Source organism: Styela clava, chromosome 10, assembly GCF_964204865.1.
Source record: "Styela clava chromosome 10, kaStyClav1.hap1.2, whole genome shotgun sequence".
Classification (NCBI taxonomy): Eukaryota; Metazoa; Chordata; class Ascidiacea; order Stolidobranchia; family Styelidae; genus Styela; species Styela clava.
In genome coordinates this window covers 3346587-3369390 of record NC_135259.1, presented here as the reverse complement: position 1 = coordinate 3369390, position 22804 = coordinate 3346587, and the positions used below count along the sequence as shown (strand labels likewise).

The window sequence follows — 22804 nt, the reverse complement described above, 5'->3', positions numbered from 1 at the left end:
TAAAACTCAAACATGATCAATCCTTAAAATATGCAAAAAAGATAGTATTTATGGTCTTGAAGCAGAGGGCTGTATAAAATCTACCCAACATAATACACGTATATCAAAAATAAGATGACGCGTCTTGCTTTGAATCTCTATGGAATGTTACACTTGTTAAACAATGAACTGTAAATCAACTAACATACTCTAGTAATTCCAACCGAATATTTATTAAAATCACAATATTGTTTATCCAAATATGGAATCCATATTTGCAAAAACAATATCCGTAATACCATCCATATTATGAATTCCGAAGTTTTTTGTTTCATTTACATTACAGGGTATATCCTTTGATTTAAATTTAGGAGTAAATAAGCTTTGCATGGGATCTGAACTCACAAAAAGATTCAAAGAGAAAAATCAAATCTGGTCTTCAAAAAAGAAAGAACTATTATACAGGTAAGTTTATACAATATTAATTTAGTTTGCTAAATTTGCCTGCATTTCATTGTAGCGACTATTTTCTTATTTGTATGAGAAAATGAGTGCGTGGTATTGTGGAGAACCAGGAATGCCTATACGCAGCGGCTCCGAACTTTTTGTTAGTGCGGCGCCAAATTATCAGAGAAAAATCTCACGAAGCACTCACACGAAAAATTGCTCCTTCAAATAAAACTCAATTTTGCGATCGTTAATGTGTGCTTTATGCTTTCTAAAGTTTGTGAACATGTAGCGTTTCTGCATCTCGTTAGGTTCAGTTTGGGGGTTAACTGTTCATTGATGCCATCCACTTGGGGCGCTGAAGAATAGTGAATTACAAGTATTGCTGAATACGGTATAATAAATTGTGCAACCATTTAAAAAAGACGAACCTAAACAAACTAGTACAATAAATATACTAACTAAATGTATACATTTTAAGACCAATTTAGCTTGTGATCATGAAATATGCGGTAGCTAATAACTATCAATCATTGTACGATATTAATGGCATGAAATGTCGTTTCCAAAAAAAATAAATAAATGTAAGCAACTGGTCCGTCGGATTTGTCTAAATTTTATCTTTAGTCTGCGTGCAATATTATTTGCAAGACCTCGGTACACGTGGGATAACTAAAACATCCCGTCAGATCATGAACGGATATGCAACGTACACGAGTGCCTGCGTGATATATTTATTAGCGTAAAACGATACTTACGTAACCTATGTAAGGTTGACATCCGAGTTCAAATCCATTCCCTTTCGGATTCTTTTTATGAATTACTTACGCAGCTAAAACCGAAGTCATTTTGCACTCTTTTGGAAATTTGATTATAACCTATTTGAACGACGACAGGGATATTTCATTTCCCCTTGTACCTTTCGACCTTGTTACCTTGCTACAGCAGCCGGATGGATGCAAAATAGCGACATTGCATATCAAGTCATGCTAATTCCCTTCGATAAAATAAGCTTTTCGAATAAGCAAATCACTTTTGAATAGAATTTGTCATATCCGCTCCATGTGACGTTTTCTTCTTGAATTCCCTGAACACAGACGATTTTCCTGATTGAAAGGAGTGTGATTGGTTTTCATTCATGTATTCAAATCAAACTCCCAATGAGCAATCGTTATCGTCATTTTGTGTTACAGCAGCTGTCAATGAGCAAACTTGGTGCAACCACTAAAGCATAATGTGACTTCAGTACCTAATAATAATCATGTAAAAGCCTTGCATGTTTTGATCTTAGTGGGTTTGAAGAGCGCTGAGCTTTTTTGCAAGAACTTGGTAATAATCACTTGAAATAACATCGCAAAAAAAGAAATAGACTTCAGAAATATTATAATAAGGAGGTTTTAAAAAGTTAGAATAAATTGATAAATCGTTGAAAGACGTTGAATACTCATCGGAACACGTACTTGCATCAATCAAGCTTAGGTGTATAGCACACTGAACTAGCAATATGCCGAACTTTGTCCGACAAGGTGTGGGACACATAAGAAATACATACTCATAATCGCATAAGCTCCGTTTGCATATAGTCATTGACAAGTCTGCGATTGCACGGAGGTTCTAAAATCTAAATGCATATATTTCTTGCCGTTATCAACCAATTCGTATAAGCAAGAGTGTTATGATTCCGCATAAATTTTCAACGTTAGTACCAGTTTTACCGAATTACCGAGTAAAATGAATTTATTTTACCTGTATTTCTTAACAATGTTTCAATGCATATGCGTTATATATATATATTATTATTCCATATGACTGCAGGTTAGTAATTTTAATAACTTCCTAAAAATGTGTGAGATATTTTACAATCAGAATACATTTGGCCGAGTTTAATTTTGAAATAAATTGCTTTTCACCACAAACGCATCGAATGAGTCAGGAAATACGATGACGACATCAAAAAACTCGGACAAGCGAGGACCAAAGACAAATTACGATTATAAGAGTGCAGTGCGTTCCCACCAGGCAAGCCCAACTATTGGAGAAACGTTAAATTGATATGACATCAAAATAAAACGGCTTTAATATCGTAACTGCTGAATGAAGTTAGACCAGATATTGTAGAGTTGAATATATATAGTGAGTCTCCAAGCTTTGAGAAAATTTGTGTAATTTTCTGGTGGAAATTTCAATTTCTATTTCTAGGAACAAAAATTCGAAGGGGAAATATGCAGATTGTTAACTGCATACAACAAATAGCATTTCACGCCCTTTGTTGACACCTTCGCAATGGTCCTCCCTTATTCAACCGGTAATTGCTCGACAAATTGTTATCGATTCAGTGGGAGGCGGTGTTATAAAGGTTGAGGTATATGTAAATCTGAACTTTAATGATTGGTATTTAATATTATGTTCCATCGTTATATCATAATGATAGTCTGATCGCACATTTATAGTTATCGAGTGTTCCGGGTAGTTCAGCCATTTGTATGATTCTTTAATAGTTAGAACAGAAGACGAGGCGGTTGGATACTGCTAGTATCCATTAGACCGGGAAGATGTATACCCCAGTATACAGAGAAATAACGATGGTTTCTAAACTATATTGTAAAAATGGTTTAAGGAATTTGCATTTTCGTTCAATTTCTTCCAAGATATAAACGTTGTATAAGTATATTTCTGTGACCGCACTAAATTTTATTCGTAGAAACGTGAGGCAACCCACGAAACCAGATGACGAATGTGATATCATATCAAATAAAAGCATTTTAAGTGGTTCTGAATGCTATGCTTGTCTGGCATTATATGAGGTTCAGTTTCAAGCAGAAGCTTTCCTACGAATAAGAGACAGAAGTTCAGTTTCAAGCAGAAGCTTTTTTTTACGAGCGAGAGACAAAGCCGCTTGTAAAGTGAACGAACCGTGTTAGCAATACTGCTGCCAATGTATCCGGTCTTTCTAATAGTTTTATCATGGTTTATGGCAGCAGCACTCCGAACCGGGGGCTCGTGTCCCATCACAAAGGGGGCATATAGCAGTTGGGGAACAGACACAATGCCATGCGCAAATTGATTTTACTTTTCCCTTCACAAGAAAACTCCCCTACTTCCCAGTTTCAATGTGTTTTCACTTTGTTGAGAATGAATTGTTCAACAAATCTACCATTAAAATAACACTATAAATACTGCTGCAATGCCAAACAGGGGGTCAACAGTGCTAAAAGTCTCCGGAAGGGAGCCACGAGCCATAAGACGTTGGGAACCATTGGTTTATGGCATATCATATATGAATGGGTACATCTTTAATGCCTTAATGTACTGATAAACTTATGGGCCTGCTAAAAAGTTTGAATATTTTGTACAAAACCGCCTAAAAAACACATCCGCCAACGATCAAAATAAAAAATTAGTAATTATTCAGTTAGTGTTTTGGTTGGGAATGCAGATTACGCTGGAAATTCAAATCATTCCTAACCCAAACTGGGTTATTTTCAACCATGGCGGGAGCGTTATTCTCAAATCTCTCTTTTTCGCATTACTGACGGGGGCTTTGTACAAAAGACCCAAAATATCTTTCTTCCTTTCCCAAAATTATCAGTAGCAATTACCTCCAACCGAATAGCATTTAGTGGGGATTCTCCCATAACAAAATGATAAGGATATTTCCCACTTTGTCACTATTATCATATATATATATATATATAATGCTCAACTAGAAATACTTGGGAGGGTGCATACACTCATAGGCTCCTTTTCGGTGCATATCTGACATCATAACTGGCAAGCAGTACAGAAATATTTCCTCGAACATTTATACTATACGTCACTCGATACACTCGTATTTATTTCATATTCAGCTTTAATATAGCTTGGTATGGAATAGCGCTCATTCAAAGTGGGCACATGTATTAGGGCAGCCTACCTTATATCGATTCTACCTCAAAACTTGGCTTGTTTCATACTAGTTATTTTTTGTCCGACTTCTACAGAACTTTTACTTTGCTCCCTCACATCACACTAATCGGTAACATTAAAATTTCAAGAAATGAATATTGGTTCAACTTGCCGTATACTGTGACATAAAAACAACAATAAGATCGCACGCAAAACAACTCACAAGGGACAATACTTGGTAATTAGCGCGGGTTTTTTATGTAAAATTACCACTCATCAGTCTTTGTGCTTCAATCGTCTTCAGCGTGTTTTGGTGGTGATTTAAACGCGTACTTGCAATTTACCAACAATTCATGCTCATGTGAATACGGACCGCGTGAGATGAAATGTTTTGTGGGAGATTCGAGCGTGGAATGATGATTTACTTGAAATGACGCACAGCGTTTGATACGTCTATTGTCTGAATCATTAGTTGTAATTGAGAAGAAAAGAATAGGAACTAATATATGTAAATGGAACATATACGAGCTTTAGAGCTGGTTCGTTCATGTTTTCATCATTCTACTTCATATAAGGAAAAAATGGTCAATTGGCATACTTACGCATAAGATGGTGATGGATATTCAATAATGATGACTGTGTCGGTAGTTATGTGTGGATGAGGAGAGGTGGCTTTATTCAAAACAAATACTAGACTCACAATTTAAGTGCTGAGTTCGATAAACTTTGACGTGGAAGTGTTCTAGTCGAAGGAAGTTATAACAATAAATGAGGTTGCTTTTTATGGGCCCAATAACTGTTGTGGAAATTGTGCCTTATTAACTAACTACAGGGCACCCACCCTTCAGACATCATCATGAATCACAGTCGTATGTCTGAGTAGTGTCACCCAGGCGGTGAATGTCTTCTGCTGTTAGTTAGTATAGGCCTAAATGCTTATTGCGTATGTTTTTTTTTGCTGTTAGTGTAGGCCACGTGGATTCTGGTATCAGGGTAAGATGACAGAGAATTTTGTTTCGGGCGCCATTTTCTTATTAAATATTGAGATTAACACTTACTCGTTTGAGGTATTTCTCCGACAGATTTTAATTCATGGACGCTATCTCATAATTTCGCTATTGAAAAAACAGTGGGGTGGATTGTTCACCACACAAAATTGATAGCATTAAGTTAATATTAGGAATAAGGGTTACTACATGTTCAGATATGAATTATGCCCATGTTCAATGCATAATCCTTATCAATGTACTATGGAGATTATCCTATATAACCAGATTTAGTAATGTCAGTAATCGGGTTAAGAAATTGAAAATTTGTTTTGGCGATTATAGAAAATCAAATTTTGATTTTGTAATGCCATGCCACATTTCAAACGCTTCAACAATAAAGTTATTATTTCACAGTGGGTGATGGAACTGGAGGGAATATTGTTCACAAAATTTTGTAAAAATTCCTTGATGTTTTTATTAAAATTAGAGTAGTCGAGTCTTTTATTAATTAGTTTACGTCGCTCCAGAGTCCAGTGGAAGTCATGAGTTAGAATGAAATTCAACACATTTAGCGAGATATACATCAAGGCAATTAGTATGATGTAATGTTATCGTGTCCATTCGATTTCTAGGATTTTTTTCCAAAATGAAACTACTTTCGGTCATAGAAATTTGAACCTGATTTTGACCCCTCGATCGTCTCTTTTCGAAGTTCACGTGACGCGGCGGAAGTCAATTGTCAATATCTAATTGCGGTAATTACGAATATATTTAACCAAACTTTTTTATCCGTAGTTTAATATAATAAAAGTTCAAAGAGCATGAACCTATGCCCCTTGAACTTCATGTCTGGTTGTTTATACTCGTGTTCAAGATGTAAGCGGCCTCTCTGAAACTGTATTAGTCTTCCATTCACAACGTGGTGTTAGAATTTCTTCAGAAAGTCAATAATTAGATTATAAATAAACCTTGGTGCTTACTTACCTGGACTACATCGACGTTATTATTCATTATGGAACCTAGGATAAACGCAAGAGCAGCGTCACTGCAAAGCCCAAGACCATTTTCAACAGCTTACACAGCTGTTTCAGCCAGTAAAAGATTGTCACCAAACAAAAATCGGGAACCGTTGGTTGCTGGCAAGAACGGAAGGATTGTATCAACGTCTTCTAGGTTGCCACCAGGCAGTCCGTCAAATACACTACGAGAAAGGTAAGAAAGGGTATAAAAATCACCAATTTAACGGTTATTTTGTAGAATATTTGGATGTTATTGAATAGGGTATTTAATGGGTTTTCGAACACTGAATTCCGTGATGTAATTTATACTATATTCTCTTCCCGATCTTTTTTTAATTGGGTAAAAACTGTATTGAAGCAACTCATTCTAGAACAGTAAATCTTCTGTTTTACTTATGTCGATATATGCGGTGTTGCGGAGGTGTATCTGTTTTAGCTGTTGAATAATATTCTAGCATCACGTTGCTCAAGTGAGCCAATCACAAAAGTTGTTGCGGTACTTATGTCAATCCTAAATATAGCTTCGAAAAGCGTTCAGCAATCAGCTGATTGCCCATCGCATGAATGATTCAAAATCGCGACGCTTCCTGCTTCAGAGAAACTAACTATGTTTCAGTCAGTGCTTTCTCATTACGTCGTTTCTATTGTTAGCCTCTCGACGCGAATTGGGCAATATTATAGTATTATTATATCAAATGTATCCACCAATAATCATGTGTATGTATTATCATTTTGCGCACCGGTATACAGTATTTTCTTAAGTCTCTTCGCTTGCTGCAGGTGGGATATGCTTATCATCAAAACATAATTAACTGACTTAATATTATTGATCGCAATTGTCAATTACTGGTTCACATTGGATTATCAATGTCAGATTTCATTCAAAAAGGTTTCCACTGTGTGTACTACACAGCTCACATATCGCTAATTTGTATAATAATTTCCAGACCACATCAGCACCAGGTCACAATAACGACGACAATAGCTAATTTGAGATCTCAGAAAAAAATGACACATATATCGTAAGATCAACTGTTAATATAGGACTGATATATTCAATTTTGTATAGCAAAAAATACACACTTCGGGAATATCCACCTTTTGTCAACTCTGAAAATACCGTATACTGCGTATACTGCGCTCGAATCACATCAGTTTTCATGTTGTGGATGTTAAATTACATTCAAGATAAATCACCCGGTGGGAGAATGGACTATTATGACGAGTTTTCATTAAAAACTAGGCGTTTCGAGTCCCTAGTTTAAGTCTGTTAAAAGTGTGTTGTATCTATAGCACTTGCTCTGTTTGACTAACCTTGAATTATCGAGCCGTTTTCTTCTTTGACGGGTAAACAATGATTTGAGGTGTGACTTTTTCAAGAATGAATTGTTACGTAACATTTGACAATTGGATATATTGGTATGTTATAAAGATCCACTGGATTGTTCGTTATACGTTTACGAATGTGATCCGTTCATATGTGGCTTTTCATGGAAGTGTCGCTGCTTTTAATGTCGCATGAGCTCATTTTATTACATTTTGTTTCGTCAATATTTACCTTTTTATTACGAAGGTGCAAAGATGAGTAACGTGCGTTCATTTATTCGCGACTGTTTGTCATTCTCGAATAGCTCTTTAGTTTAGTCAGGTCAAATTGCGTTATTTATGAGTTTCATACAACCAGGTTTGCGACGTTACGAACGTCTGTTAAAAAGAGTCGACCTTCTCGTTGCATAATCGGGATCCATACTTTCAATTTCGGGTAAAGGTCATTACGTTTAATATAACATAACGTTTGGTCATTCGTCAATGTCGACCATTATTCGATCGTGAGATTTGCTAGCAAGTGACTTTAATGAGAAGCTCAAATAATATATTTTGGAATAAGCTGAGTTTATTCACGAGAAAAAACTGTTCTGTTCTTGAAACTATTCTTAGCGTCAATCACAGATTGTTACGTAATTTAAAAAGTTAAATTCAAATGATTTCTTAATTTTGAGTTTACACGGATTGGTATATATATTGACATAGTAATTTGTACATCATATTCGTGATGTCATATAGGTCGTTTTGTCAAACGAGGTTATCCACAGCATGAAACATCGGCAGTGTAGCAAACTAGCGGCCACGTCAAAGTGCTCTTGTCTGACAAGTTGAATTGTCCAATTGTTTCATCGGTGGATTGAAGAGTCAAATTGTTAACACAATTCTATAGTTATCGTTAGATAGTATTGGAGACTAGCGCATTGTAGATCGGATTTGTATCAGTGGGTCATCCATGATTCAGTTATAAATAAAATGATATAATGTGCGGACGTTATGCTTCATGACGTTATATATTAATAGAGAAAATTGCTTGGAAATGGTTAGTATGACTGTGGTATCCCACTGGAAAATTGTGTAGGATAGACCTGTACTGGGGTATCGTATGATTTAGTGAAAAGACAAGATTGTGGTGTCACCAAATTATGTCCCATGGAAAAATTTGATTTTTATATTATGATATTAGTCTCATAGCAAGCATGTTAAGCCTTAATTCGTAAATAACCTGACAATGTGTCCCAAAATACCGATAGCGTTTCTACTCGACAGGCAGATGAAAGCGTTGTGGTGTTACCTTTTCCACCCGTCAATGTTAGCGGTGTTACCTTTTCCACCCACCAATGTTATTATCATTTCCTCTTAACGCGTCATGATCGAAAGAAAGTCATGCTACGCAATGAACTAACACTGGTAAATGACGCTTGATTGAATTTCTATACGATTTCTGGTAATCCTATTCGGCTACGTATAACAAATCAAACAACGTGACTTATAGATTTAGGGATTTAATAGTAAGGTACCAGATGTCACGAATTCTACTAATTTTCGAAATATACCTCACGTAAGGTGTAATGCTAGTAAGTGTGGTACTATTTTTGGGAATTAATACGTGTTACATGTTATGTTTTAGTCTGAATATATCTCCTAATTTACCTGCTTTCAATGTGTTATTATCTTACAAGACTGTAATATAGTGCTGTATAAAGAATTCGTTCACGTCAAGGTGTTAAATTTATATTGACGGTGAGTTGTATTTTTGTTTTGAACTTTTCGGTTTGTTTTATTTAAATGTAGTATCGGTTTTATAAATTGCTTTTTCGTTTTATAAAATCTCGATTTATAAAGCAATATCGTGCTCCAAGCCAACTGCAATGCTACAGACGTTCTCTAACGAATGTACGAAGAATAGTCAGATCGACAAGTAGTGGAAACGTAATTCATTGGTATATGCTATAGAGGTGCTAGATTGCTAAAAACGACTTGATTTGTTTGGGGGTTAATTTGTATTTATGAAAAGCTTTTTAACAAAATAAACGAGCAATATGAATCGACGCCAATTCGGTATTAGACTGCATAACAGGCGTCTCAGGTGTGTATTTATCGGTTTTGTTGTGACTATGATTTCAAAAAATTAAACCTGCTATAAGATTTGAAAACAAGAGAGCTACGCACAAATATATGGACACGTTAGACCAGAGCGAATCAGTCTTTACCGGTACCTTTGACGCTACCGGTACCCTCAAAAAGTTCTGAATTTCCAGTAGCAAGAATTTTGCAGAATCAGCCAGCCAGTCATGACACTGACTAAAATCCGTGTTCCCATGGATAAAAAATAATACAGCAAAATTTTAGACAAAATATCAAATTTCATAGAGTTCACGCAAAATTTTGAAATAAATAAAAGTAATAGCCTTCTAGCGAAGAAATTAATCTTTAACCACTGAAAATTTCAAAGCAATTGGTCGAGTATTCGAAGAGAAAAGCGATTTTTTAAAAACGTGTCAAAGAACAAGAACAACAACAACATAATATTGAAACGATCGTTATGGCCACTAAACGTGTCCAATAAAAGCACGATGAAAAGCTTGCCTGAACTCGAATTACGCGATGTCTATATATATATATATATATATGGAAGCGCAACAGATTCTTCAAAAAGATGACTAATTGGTGACATAGAATAGACTGTCATGGAGCACATATGTGCTACTGTACTTTTTGACAATACACGTAATGTTGAGCCGGCCATGGGCTCCTCTCGAAAAGTAAAACACTTGACAAGTGTATGCTAAAAAGATACCCATTGTCGGTAGTTCAAATTTTACTTCGTATAAAGTACGGATGCAATGTATTTCAAACGAAACTGTGTGTGTGTGATGTAGAGTAGCTTTATTGAAATAGGCTGCTTCACGACGTCTTACTGTGACAGCACCTTGGAAATGTGTGCTATCTGTACAGTGACGTTAAGTTAGAATTTTAACCGGAAGGGCGCGAATAGTGCAGATATAAATATTTCTTCGCGAAATTGTACTCAACTGACTGGGCACGCGTGCTGTATTAGCTTATCATTGCTTTTAGGTTGAAAGAAGGTATCTACACAAACTAGTATTATTCAGAATGTGATATTTGAAACCGTGAAATTCTATTAATATATTGTCTATTAAAAAGGGTATTTAATAAAAATAAATTTATTAGAATACCCTTATTTCATATTCAAATTATCGACAATAATTCAGAATATGGAAATTTGTATTAATGAATATAAAATATATTAAAGTTTGAGTCGTAACTCCCATTTTCATCATTTTGGTTTCATTTCCCCGATACAAAAATAGATTTAGAAAGATGAATATTTGAAAAACATGTCGGTCGTCAACGGGTTAAGATTCTTATAGCAAAAACCATAAATGATAAACAAAGTATGCTTTTACGTCTATTGTAGTCGAAAATTAGACGCGGAAATACAAAAATGAACTTCTGTTCTTGATATCTATTCATACTGGGCTAATAATTAAATTATTTATTTTTAGAAACAAGAGAGAATCGCTTGAACATATTTCCGTCTCAAACATACAAGTCACAAAATCTTACTCTGTTCCAGACGTCAGGATATCGGGTGCTGAACCGAAGGGAGTTGACGAAAATACCAACACCAGCTCACCGTGAGTATTCTATATTCACTGTCATATGCTAAGCTTGTAATATTATTAATTGCCCCATTAAATTACTTCGCTTTGTTTGTATTTTGATGGCTGTGACGTGCTTTGATCTGTACGATTTTTCGTCGCTTGTTGGCAGCCTAGAGTCTTTAAAATTGATATATGAGAAGCGAAGGAGCACGCGATCATATTTTAATTAACCGCCGATCCATATTTATGAAAATGGGTTGATTAAAAACGCACTTACATTAATTTGTTTAATTTTATTCCCTCTAAGAAAGTGTTGACGCCACCCAAAAATTCACTGCGCAAATTTATATTGGAACAGAAAATGTTGCAAATGATAAAATAGGTCAATTTTCAGACTTTTTGCAAACCCATCATTTTCATAATTTTCTTCTAATTTGAAATCCAAGAAATTACGTAATGAAATTGTGTATTCATGAACCGGATACATTGTTTACCAATAAAATTAATTGACTCTGACGATTTGGCTACATTTCAATTACACCCCATTCAAGGGCATGAACTTTTAATAGCTATTCATTCGCCGTTAACTTTACAGTCGGCCCACGTTTGATAACGAGTTGTATATTGAAACCAAGCTTGATAAAGCGCAGTTACGAAATTACTCTCAAAAGTCTGATGAAGCGTCAAGGACGCTCTTCGTGAGTACGAACGAATAAACACTACATACGTTGTTTAACAAGTAACATGATTTTGTGCCAAATGCGTATTTAGAATTAACTTATTAGTTTACATTTAACAAGCTTGTCCTAGTGTTATATTTGTGCGAAACGCTTCGCCGGGCCCCTATGGACAAAAATAACACACGGTATTTGATTTTGTTAATGAATGGACGGTATTAAGGCATAAAGTTAGCGAATTAGTGTTGAATTTATCAGGGAATATAGGCATATTGAGTGGGTAGGTTATGTTTCTGTTTAGAAAAATTAGAAAGATAATGAGAAATAAAGCTATGTGAGAAAATAAAATGGGAAATTCGTTTTACATCGAATGCAGTTAGATATAATAGAATCCGTACCTCGAAAATGGGATTAACTGGAACCAAATGCGACATACAGCGTCTGTTATTATGTTCTTGTTTTGCTCAAAAAAGGCATTGTCAGGGGAATATACTTCCAGAATATCTGGGTCATATATTTTTTATCCCTGACAATTCGTAGCGAACGTGAAAGATAGGTGAATTAGGCGATTTCCACACATAATTTAAAAATATCATGCTTTTAACTTAGCTTCATAATACTGGCTGTGTTGTGTAGTCTATTTCTGCTTACCTCCCCCTCGAAGACAATCTCATTCTAATATGCTCATCATGGTAAGGCTTGGTCGATATTATGGTTGCCAACGTCATTTCAATTAATTTCTTTCTATTCCATCCGGTTTCCGTCAGTGCTTGATATTCGTGTATACTTAATTAATAATTGAACTGTGTGCTTGCTTACGCCGTGGTAAAAACGGCAGAATTGGTGAAAGAGTACCGTTAGGTCGTTTGGATATATTGCAATCTAACGGTTACTTGGCTAAATGATTGAAGAAATTTTACTTATTGATTCCTGACTGGATATACTACATCATGAAACGGTGAGTTAATTATAAAATTGTCGAGTCGCTAGTTATAAAAAATCCGGTACGTTTCTACGAACTAATATCCTGACTAGTTCTGGAGAAACATTTGATAAATTTCATTTTAATGAAACAAAAAATAACGCCAGTACATTTCGTGAGAGGAGTTTTCGTAATATAGCTATCTATATTAGATCCGCTTATTCTTTTCTGAAATGATACCCTATTCCTATATCCACATTTGGTCATCCGTTGATCGTTTAATTAGGCAACACGTATATTTTAGAAAGAAGTTGACAGCAGTTTATTTCAAGCGCCAGTGTAACACTCGGGAAATATCGTTTATTCGAAACGTTCATTTAAAAATAGCTGACTTTTTATATAATGAAATAAATGCCAACATAATACTGGTCTATTTACTTGTATATAAATATATATGTTCCGTAAGTAGTACTGTGTTAGAACGTTGGAAGGGTGGATATCAAAAGACGGTTTGTCATTTGGGCGTTGGTCAGTTGCATCATTCGCTTTATCCGACTGCAATCCGCTAAATTCCTGTCCAAAATTTGATAAATGTTAATTTCCTCGCGGGCAAACGGGTACAAATTGACCAGACAATCATTTTTCCCCTCTGCTATGACGTCAAAACGTGTCGAGTTAAACAAATAAATGTTTAAAAATTGCAGTTCTAACATCAGAAAGTGAAGTTTTTCTGATAAATACGTTTATGAACATAGCGGGTAGCAGGCCTAAGATTCACGAGGCAATATACGTTACTCGAGATAATAGCACCGTTATGCATAAAATCATTCATGTAGAATGGAACGCCGTGTAATCTCAAAATAACGAGGACATACCAAGTCTTTTGGGAAAACGGAAATGCGGTTCCAGTACTTGGGAAATACATAGTGTAACATAAATATTCACTTAGAATTAATTCTAAATTCTACTTTCAGTTCATTCACAATTTTTTACTAACGAGCTTATATTAGCCTAGTTATGCTTCCGGAGCTGTCTGGTAAAATCATTACGAGAAAAGAAATCTTTTGTTCTGTTGTGTAGCGAGCGAGATGTTGCAAGGAGGGTAACATAGCCTAGTGATGTGGAGACAGTCTGGTACAGTGTTGAGATTATGCCGGTAGCCAGCTTCATCGTGTGGTCGGGTTAACCTAGGGTTTGTGTCGTAACAAAGGAGTGTAGAGTCGAAGTAACAGAGCCGAACTATCTTGAAATTCAGAGCTAGGGAGCGAATGGAGACTATTTGGAATGTGAGGTATCATATGCGGACTATGAAAATGGAAAGTAAAGGAATATAGATTAGTTAGTGTTCAGTCCTTTAAGATTTCTCTTCAAGTCGCCCAAGAATTTGAAAACAGCCCTCACGTGATAGTTTACACTAGCTGGAGCAGTAACTACAGCGTAAAGTTGAGGTGTCAACTTTGATTATTTTACGCAATATTGATTTAATGATTTTCTGCCGCCTATCATGACACCTGCATGATGGTAGTTTGACGATCGCTGCTTACAGATCTAATTAAAAAGAGAAGAACAACGAGTATAAATAAATGGCTGTTGTTAGCGTACGGGCACGAGGAAAGAGCAAAACATTATTTATTGGCGATAAAATTTCTTTTCCTGTTTCGTACTTGTTTATGATACTAGTGATAGAGTGTGGATGTGGATACAGTCGCTAAATAACATATAGGTTAACGTTAGTCTTTCGTGATGGTCGAAATGACGCAAATCTGAATAAAAATATCACAGAATCAGCGACGCAGCCTTGTGATATAATTTACCCTCAACTTGGTTAAAATTTTTCTTTCTTGCAATATAACACCCTGGAGCAATAATATGACGTAACTTGGCGAGTAATGCTGCTGCAAATATTTTGCATTTTATTGTTCATAATGAAACAAGTCGGCGTACAATGAATTTTTTTTATTTGAAACTGATATCAGAATGGTGGAATGAGTATTGTAACTAATGGTTGAACGTTATTTTTATGACCTCTCTGCCATGGAAAAATTTCGCAATACAGGATATATATATTATTATGAGCGAGGGATTATGTTTTTCTTCAAAAAGGCCATGAAAAAGTGCTAAAATTAGCATCAAGTCGGTAGCTTGAAAAGTCGGTTTATCAGTGTAGAGCGCGGATTAGTCGAGCTGTTATCGGTGCAGGAAAAGGGCGAAAGTTGTTGCAGAAGTGTGTTTTCTCGTGAACACTTCAGTAAAAAAATTCTGATTCTCAATTTTTACATGTGTTGTGCAATTAGAGTCCCTTCATTCACGCGATAAAAAATAGGATCTTCTATATAAAATTTTGCAACTTGTATGCTTTGTGAGGTTGGGGGAATTGTTTTACTTTCATATTTGTTTGCGCTCCAGTTGGTATTCAACTGATCTGGCTTTTGTGGTTGCAATGTCTTTGTTTGTAACGAATTTTCTTTATTACTATTGACACGTACACACGATTGCACCACTTGGTGAATTGAAATATTTCTAGTGTGACTATCTACACTCTACACTACAGATTCAACAGTTTGTGACTTATATGCCTATCGATAAGCATTAGTTTGATGTATTTGTTTCAGCTTGATACCGTTAATTAACAAACGGCCCCCATGTAATATTTATCAATCAGATATGGTTATGGAATATCGTAGCGTCGTCTTAGCTATGCACTCAGGATCGTTGCATATGAATGGCGTACTGCCCTGTAGTCTAGCTGTTCATGTCAGACAGCGAGCAGCTTCTTAGTTTCAAGCACTGCCGAATGCGCCGGGGCAATATTTTCATTGAATGCTGGTTTTTAACAGTATATATTATGGCCTCGTTTCGTCCGACTAGCATTGGGATTCCCCTTTATCAGTTTTACTGACCTCCGCTACTTGTCACTTACGTCACCCGTGTTATGTAATCTTTATTAAACGAAATAAATATTTGTTCGTTTCGTATGAATCACGTCATATCATCATGGTTACTACTGGACTTTCGATATATCTACGTTTTTATAACATTTGGTGTTTTCTGTTCAAATAGGTGTTGTTGACCGACAGTTTCATTCGTTGTTTGTCAGTTTGTACATAATTTTGAGAATGTCGACGGGAAGCGTTTATTAGGTCATTTGCTACTTATAGTCAGTCGATTGGGGTATAAAATGTTCAGTTGAGGTGTATATAAAGGAAATATAACATAATTACAACCTAACATCTCACGTTTTGGCTCATTTTCATCTTCAGAAAATCTATTCGCATCGTATAAGCGTCAAACGTTACGTTATAACTGGGTGGTGTCGCGGCTGCCAACACATCGAATTATGCCTTTAACCTAATGACACGTCGACCAGCAAAATACAAAAAATCATCTGTACTGTTGTGTATTAAATACAAATTAAAGAATGTCGATTGCAATGATTCCTCCATCTCCACATTTACTCAGGTATCGGAGACCAGCGATGATGCCGGTATCGAGCAGTACATCCACATGGAGAATTGTCAAGGATACCAAGTATGTGGATTTTCATTATATGTTCATTTAAATCTTTCAGCAGAACGAAGACTTAACAACTACGGTATTCGGGACATCGAATAAAATTGGAATATTATTTTAATTTGAACCCAAATGTTGAATACAATATGGAAAAACTTTCATAGGAATCAAACTAAGTTGATTGTGTATTTTCAGTTTTAAAATCATGTTTCATTGCTTTGTTTGCGTTAACATTGCATAAGATTTCCAAAACTCAGTTTATTTTGAAACGTTACAATTCGTCTTTTGTAAAAACATAGCTTCTTAAAAATAATTAATCGCGTTAAAATTGCAGTTCTTACTACTTCTTTATTGATATCATCATTTTACAATGTACCTTGGACCGATTCCATAAGATATTTCGATCTAAAAACGTGCTCAAATAGACAGCAATATGATTTATCGCATCGTAAAACAAATTTAATTGCCGATGAAATGTTAGATTTATCGATATCTTTGGATACGTCAAAACATGGACTTTTAACACCAAATTAGATTTCTTTGCGAGTGAAAAATTCATTTTTAAGACGTAAAATCAAAACTATTACCGGTCATGTATAATTCGAAATCCCAATCTTGAAACAATATATGTTGCGTATATTGTCGGAAACATGCCCGAGTTATTCACGGCGTTTCTTATTTTATTATAAATTTATTCGAATGTAGAGAGAATACAGTACTTTATGTAGAATACGTAATCTAGCATAATTTTTTTTTTAATTTATTAGACAAACAAAAAAGTTGATCTCAAAAACTAGAAACTTGACAGTTTCAACCGTTTTAACATAGCGTACTATAGAAAGTGCATGGTAACTTATCATTAATTTATATTCTAGATGTCTGGTGAATCACGAACCCCTTTTCGGTATCTACATGAATAAAAGAGGTGAACTATATACAAGTTCTCATCCATCTAAAGGTGGACTTATGGAATGCTTCGATAGAAATGGCAACTCTGTATCAAGTTTCTACCTCAAACCTTACGGTGGCAAAAATACAAAAACGTTCAGACCATTTCAGGTAAGGTTTTAATTGAAATTTAGATATGGTATCTTATTGGAAGTATCTTAATGTAGCAGGTACATAGTGATATTTTCAATAGAACCGTTTGCTTTGTATTTAGGTAACTTAATTTCTTGTTAACATTATTATACCATTTCGTGAAAATTCGAACGAGAAATTCCTTTTGAATTAATATTAAGATGTTTGACATAGTTCTCCTTCTATAAAATTTCGCTGCTTTCTGCATTTTCAAGCTATTAAGCAAATTGCAATTTGGAGAAATAAAGTCTGAATGCATCGATAAGCTGATATAGAAATCGGTTTCAGTTTTTGACGATGTAAACAAACACGTTGTTATCAGAACATTTTGCAATCAATTAGGTATCAAATAACAAAATAACGATATAAAAATAATTGGGGAACAAGAAAAATCATGTCTTGAACATTTGAATGGTCGTTACAAGTAAAAACACTCTTGGATTTGATTTCATACAAACCTCAATGGACAGATAACGCGGGCATCCAAAATAACATTCGGATTGTCAATATACTTATGAGAGAGAAAATTCTGCAAGCTCGCCGTGCATTGCCGTGGCTTTCTTGAAATCTATCAATTTATTTTTTTAGATTCACGAAACACCAGACGGGCATCTTGCAGTTGCATGTATAAACAGTGTTACAGTGTGGACAAAACAAGGAAAACTTGTTATTGAACATGGAAAAAATATGTTTAAATTTTGCAAAAACATTGCAGTTCGTTCAACAGGTACGTTGTTTCTAAAGTAAAGAAATGAATCTTATAGATTTGCATTTATCTAACTAGGTTCGGTTACCCGAAACAGCACTAATAATAATACTGTAATAAAAGGATTTATTTGCACTTTTGTCTTTTGCATATCATGGATGAACTCCGGGTGGTCATATCTGAGAAAGATCGAATCATAGGTCATAATGCAGTTTTCTGTATCAATATCTTCCATACTTATGCCATGTACAAATTACGGATAATTCCTCATTTCTGCCCCATTTTAAACAAGGCCATTACATGATCGACGAGGGCAGTTTATTCCGCAAAATTGACATTCTTGTAAGACAGGTGTCTAGATTACATCTGATAGGAAAAGTAAATTTCTCGTATGTATCAAATTCAACTACATATCTTTGTGATATTATCGTGCGTTTATTTAGTCTCGTTGCACCCGTGGTGCACGGAGTCCGTTTTTCATGCCGGTTGAACTATTATTGACATCGTTTCGTTCACGCGGATTTAAGTCTCAAGTACAAAATAAATGTTTTTTATTTTCGAAAAATAAGATCGAGTATATATCCTATTTGAATTGTGACCCTCCATTGTTGTTATTATTCAAATAGCACAACATTCCTCTATGCCTCAAAAATGTACAAATACTTGAAGCCTGGTTTTGCAAACGATAATCATTGCAACGACATTTTCTGACCTTTTGCCTGAAACCACCCATGCCAATTTGGGCTTTATTACCAAAGTATAATGTCATTTGCATATTACTGGTAATTTGAAAATTGCCCACGTCAGATTTGCATTGTATTTTTGAACTTGGTTAGGGTGGCGAACTTATTTTATAGCGTGTGGATATTGAAATGTAATTGGGCCTAAATGATATTTTATTGCGTGATGAAACTATGTTTTTATATTCCCGTAACGCTACCCCATTAATTTTTACGACCACCATCTTTAAAGGACGCTCACGAAATGGAAAGTTACAAGCCGTCAAACTAATAAGAGGAATCTTAACACCAAGACGAGATTACAAGTTAACATGCTATAATTGTATCATTTAGTTAAGCATATTTTTGATTAAATGCTTTAACTGAACTGGTGAACGAGAATATTTTTTTTTCATCATATAATATCCTACTTGATGTGAATTAGATGGGCTAGAATTCTTATACAAAACAATTGTTTTTTCGTAGTGTTGCGCAATTTCATTTTAATATTACGCAATATTAACCGTACTTTTTTCTCAGGTGAAATTATTGCGACAGACACAGATGGCGACTGTGTGATGCTGATATCACCAAGTGGACAACAAATTACAAAACTCGATTTCAAGATCGAATGTGCTGCGGGTGTTGCGGTTGACAGCAACGATAATATCATTGTGACCGACTTCAAACATACTGTTTGGGTAAGATTCAAGTCGTGATCATTTTCGTGAAACTGCACAGAATTAATGTTGAAATTTGCCGCTTGTTGTCGGTGTTAAAAATGGGCACGGACCTTATGTTTTTACCACACTCCGGCTGTCTCAGAGTATTCTCAATTTTTTTAAGTCGGAATTTCAAATTTTCAATGGTGATCAAAAAAGTCAAAATCTTTTTCGAAAAACACAAAGCAGAAGTTCACTATAAGCTTACCTAACAATGTATTGAAAAAGGCTCGCAATTTTTTTTATACATATATTCAATTTTCTTGAAGCTCGAGTCGCAGTTAAAATTTTTAGTCCGGAGTTGGAGTCAATATTTTTTTGAACTGGATTCGAAATCGATTACGATTTTTTTTTTCGGTTGTAGATTTCCTCAAAACGATTCGTATTTACCAGAATTATCGACTTCAGTGGTCGGATTTTGATCTAAAATAAAATCTCGGTACTGGAGGTATGGTGACAATGACATCTAATAGTGCAATAAGAACATCTGAATTCGAGCCATGTTTTTCAATACACAAAACCCAAAACGTGCAAAATCACAATTCCTACCCAATATTCAGTGCATATGTCTTCGTAAGCTGAGAAGTGCTCATTAACCAAGTGCTTTAACTAAATTATTTGTGATAACGGCGTATAAACACCTTCAATCTGCCCCTATCCATCACCTTTATATAATGGGTTGCCCTGGGCAAGGTCATGCGTCATTCGATTCTTTATTTTTATTTGTGCTATATCTAAAAAATCGTATATTTTTTGAACGACGTCGGTGTTACAAATCCGAAACTGTTTTAAGAGATGCTCGGACTTGATTCAGTCCTAACTAACTGATTGCTTATTATTCCTTTTGAAATATTGTATATTCATTCAATTTTTTTTTTTTAGATTTTCGACGTGGATAACAAACTTGTACGAAAATTTGGTGTCAGGGGTCATGGTGATGGTGAACTAGACATGGTTTATGGCGTTACTACTGATAGTGAAGATAATATTGTATTAGCTGACATGTGGAATCATAGGTAACTTCAAGATTCTAATCGATCTTCTTAATCGAGTAACTTTCAATATACAATTGATTTTGTACAATATAATTATCTGCAGATATTTTGATATATTCTCATTATTCAGACTTGTTTAGTCATATAAACAAGTTTTTTTATGATTATCTTGCCTATTCAATGATTGATCTCATTTATACAGTTTTATAATTTGAACAAAAATGCTCTTGCCACTTACCACACCAGTCTTAGGTGGACGAAAATATTACATGTCGAAAAAAATCCACATGCCAAAAAGAAGAAATATGAGCGTATCATCTATGATCAACTAACTATACTTGTATTAACAAAAAAAATGTGAAATACCTCATCTAATACTAACCTTTTCTACAGAATATCTGTCTACTCGAACGAAGGAAAATTTCTGTGCAATATAGCGACTGCTTCAGCAGGGCTGCATCGCCCACTTCAACTTGCTGTGACAAAAGACGAAAACGGTGACAATAGACTGGCCATATTGGAACTTGGTTCTTACGCAGTAAAATTGTTGTCTTACTGAATGAGAGAGGCACTGAAACGCCAATGAGTAAAGATGCTGTAGGTGGACGGTGGTCGGCAAAGTCCCTCGAAGCAAAACTGTCCCGAAGTGCGTGCAAGCCAAGAGCAACTCAAATGGTTTCGTCCGAACCTGGGCAACATTGGTTGCGCGGGGTAGCTTCGTCACCATTGCGCATGAATAAATTTTGCAATTTTTGAAACATTTCAAGTTATTTATCGTCGTTTCTTTTCATATCATTAATTTCGCTGTGTGAAAAAACACCGACCACAGTGATTCATGTCATGTACGTCATGGGGTTCTGAAATATGTTTATCTGACGCCCGACTTGGAAACCATTGGATAAGCCGACTCTCAACTGAACAAAATTTTAACTCTGACTTCGGTATTGCAAAAACAACTGAAATACTGACTTTTGAAATAAATTCTTCATTCGTCTCTGGGAAGTTTGAATATATTATATGACTTTTTAAAGTCGCCAATTTCGCTACATCCTCGCTGAACGCACATTTTTTGTTTTCTACAATTACATATTTTCGGATTAATTGCTGCGCCGTATATGTGGTTAATTTTGCAGTTTAGCAGTTTGTTATAGTCAATCATGGTTTGGTAGATGTTATGTGCCTTCCGTTTGTGTGTGCAGGGATTATGCTTTCCCATTTCCACTGTAGAATGCCCTTTATTTTCAGCTACATAGTTTTGTGTTTATTTATTCCAGATTTTATGAAGCTAATTTTAAATTGTTTCTGCTTGTTATTTTTTTCCCTAATATTCATTGCCTTAGCAGTTAGCATGATACAATTTCTGCTGTTCCGCATTATTTCAGCGCTAGTTGGCATCACATGCAATGATTTCGCCATTTCGGGATATTCTGTTTTCATATCTATCAAATTCTTTAGTCTGAATTGTTCGTAAATTGATAGCTATTTTAGTTTAGTTTTCAATTGAGTTGATTATACATTGTTAAGTTTGACAGTAGTTGTTGTCATCCGTCCCTTAGTCATTGTTTCGTATGTTCCTACCAAATACAAATTTGTTATCAAACTGACGCCATTTTGTTATGGCGTTTCCAATTTTTCCGCTCTTTCTATCAGTTAGACAGTGCAATTAAAGAAATAAAGCTGTACGTAGGAGCGTACTGCCATTTTTCGTGGAGTTGACCGTGGAGCGACACACTAAACCAGCCACGATGGGTTGTGAATTAAGTCAAAAATTAGTTAGAATTCTACTAGCTAGCCCCTCTGGAAGCGCTCTTCAGAAAGCGGGCGTCGGAAAGCCTCGTAAAACGATTTTAAGAATCTGATAATCCAGTTTGCCTTGTTATGGTGTTTGGTACATACTATGGAATATTGTGTCCAATGGACCTACGTAGGTAGGCATAACCCATTTAAATAACTTCGGGCGAGCGATCAAGCGACCAGATTTGAACCATTCTGTCAACATGGGGGCAGGTGTGATTCCACAGCGGATGTAAGCATCGCAACCATGTGCTGGTTTGAAGAGTAGATTGGTGTGGTATCACATTTTGGAACTATTTCGACTTCGATCTTCGATCATTACGAATCGTCAACAAATCAATACGCTTTATTTCAACATTTCGCCTTAATACCGAAACCGAGATATACGAGAAGAACGTGATATGAATT

At 35.4% G+C, this 22804-nt stretch overlaps 1 protein-coding gene across 2 annotated transcripts; it reads left to right on the top strand.

Annotated features, from left to right (window-relative positions):
- The first annotated feature begins 325 nt into the window (after positions 1-325).
- Positions 326-22283, top strand: LOC120337461 (uncharacterized). 2 transcript variants are annotated; one of them, XM_039405225.2, is made up of 8 exons: positions 326-444; positions 11173-11304; positions 16330-16398; positions 17256-17439; positions 18049-18187; positions 19426-19586; positions 20490-20623; positions 20996-22283. In XM_039405225.2, the coding sequence occupies exons 1-8, from the start codon at positions 368-370 to the stop codon at positions 21159-21161; spliced, it is 1062 nt and encodes a 353-aa protein (XP_039261159.2). In that variant the 5' UTR covers positions 326-367; the 3' UTR covers positions 21162-22283. The 2 variants fall into 2 exon arrangements, with proteins under 2 accessions (XP_039261159.2, XP_039261157.2); XM_039405223.2 differs by lacking the exon at positions 326-444 and adding an exon at positions 6121-6512.
- The last annotated feature ends 521 nt before the right edge of the window (positions 22284-22804 follow it).

What these genes read in the sequence shown, in the direction of transcription:
- LOC120337461 (XM_039405223.2), top strand. Translation starts at nt 6,313, where the DNA reads ATGGAACCTAGGATAAACGCAAGAGCAGCGTCACTGCAAAGCCCAAGA. An exon ending in CATTGCAGTTCGTTCAACAG is followed by an intron (nt 18,188 to 19,425) that starts GTACGTTGTTTC and finishes CTTTTTTCTCAG; the next exon opens with GTGAAATTATTGCGACAGAC. An exon ending in ACTTCAAACATACTGTTTGG is followed by an intron (nt 19,587 to 20,489) that starts GTAAGATTCAAG and finishes TTTTTTTTTTAG; the next exon opens with ATTTTCGACGTGGATAACAA.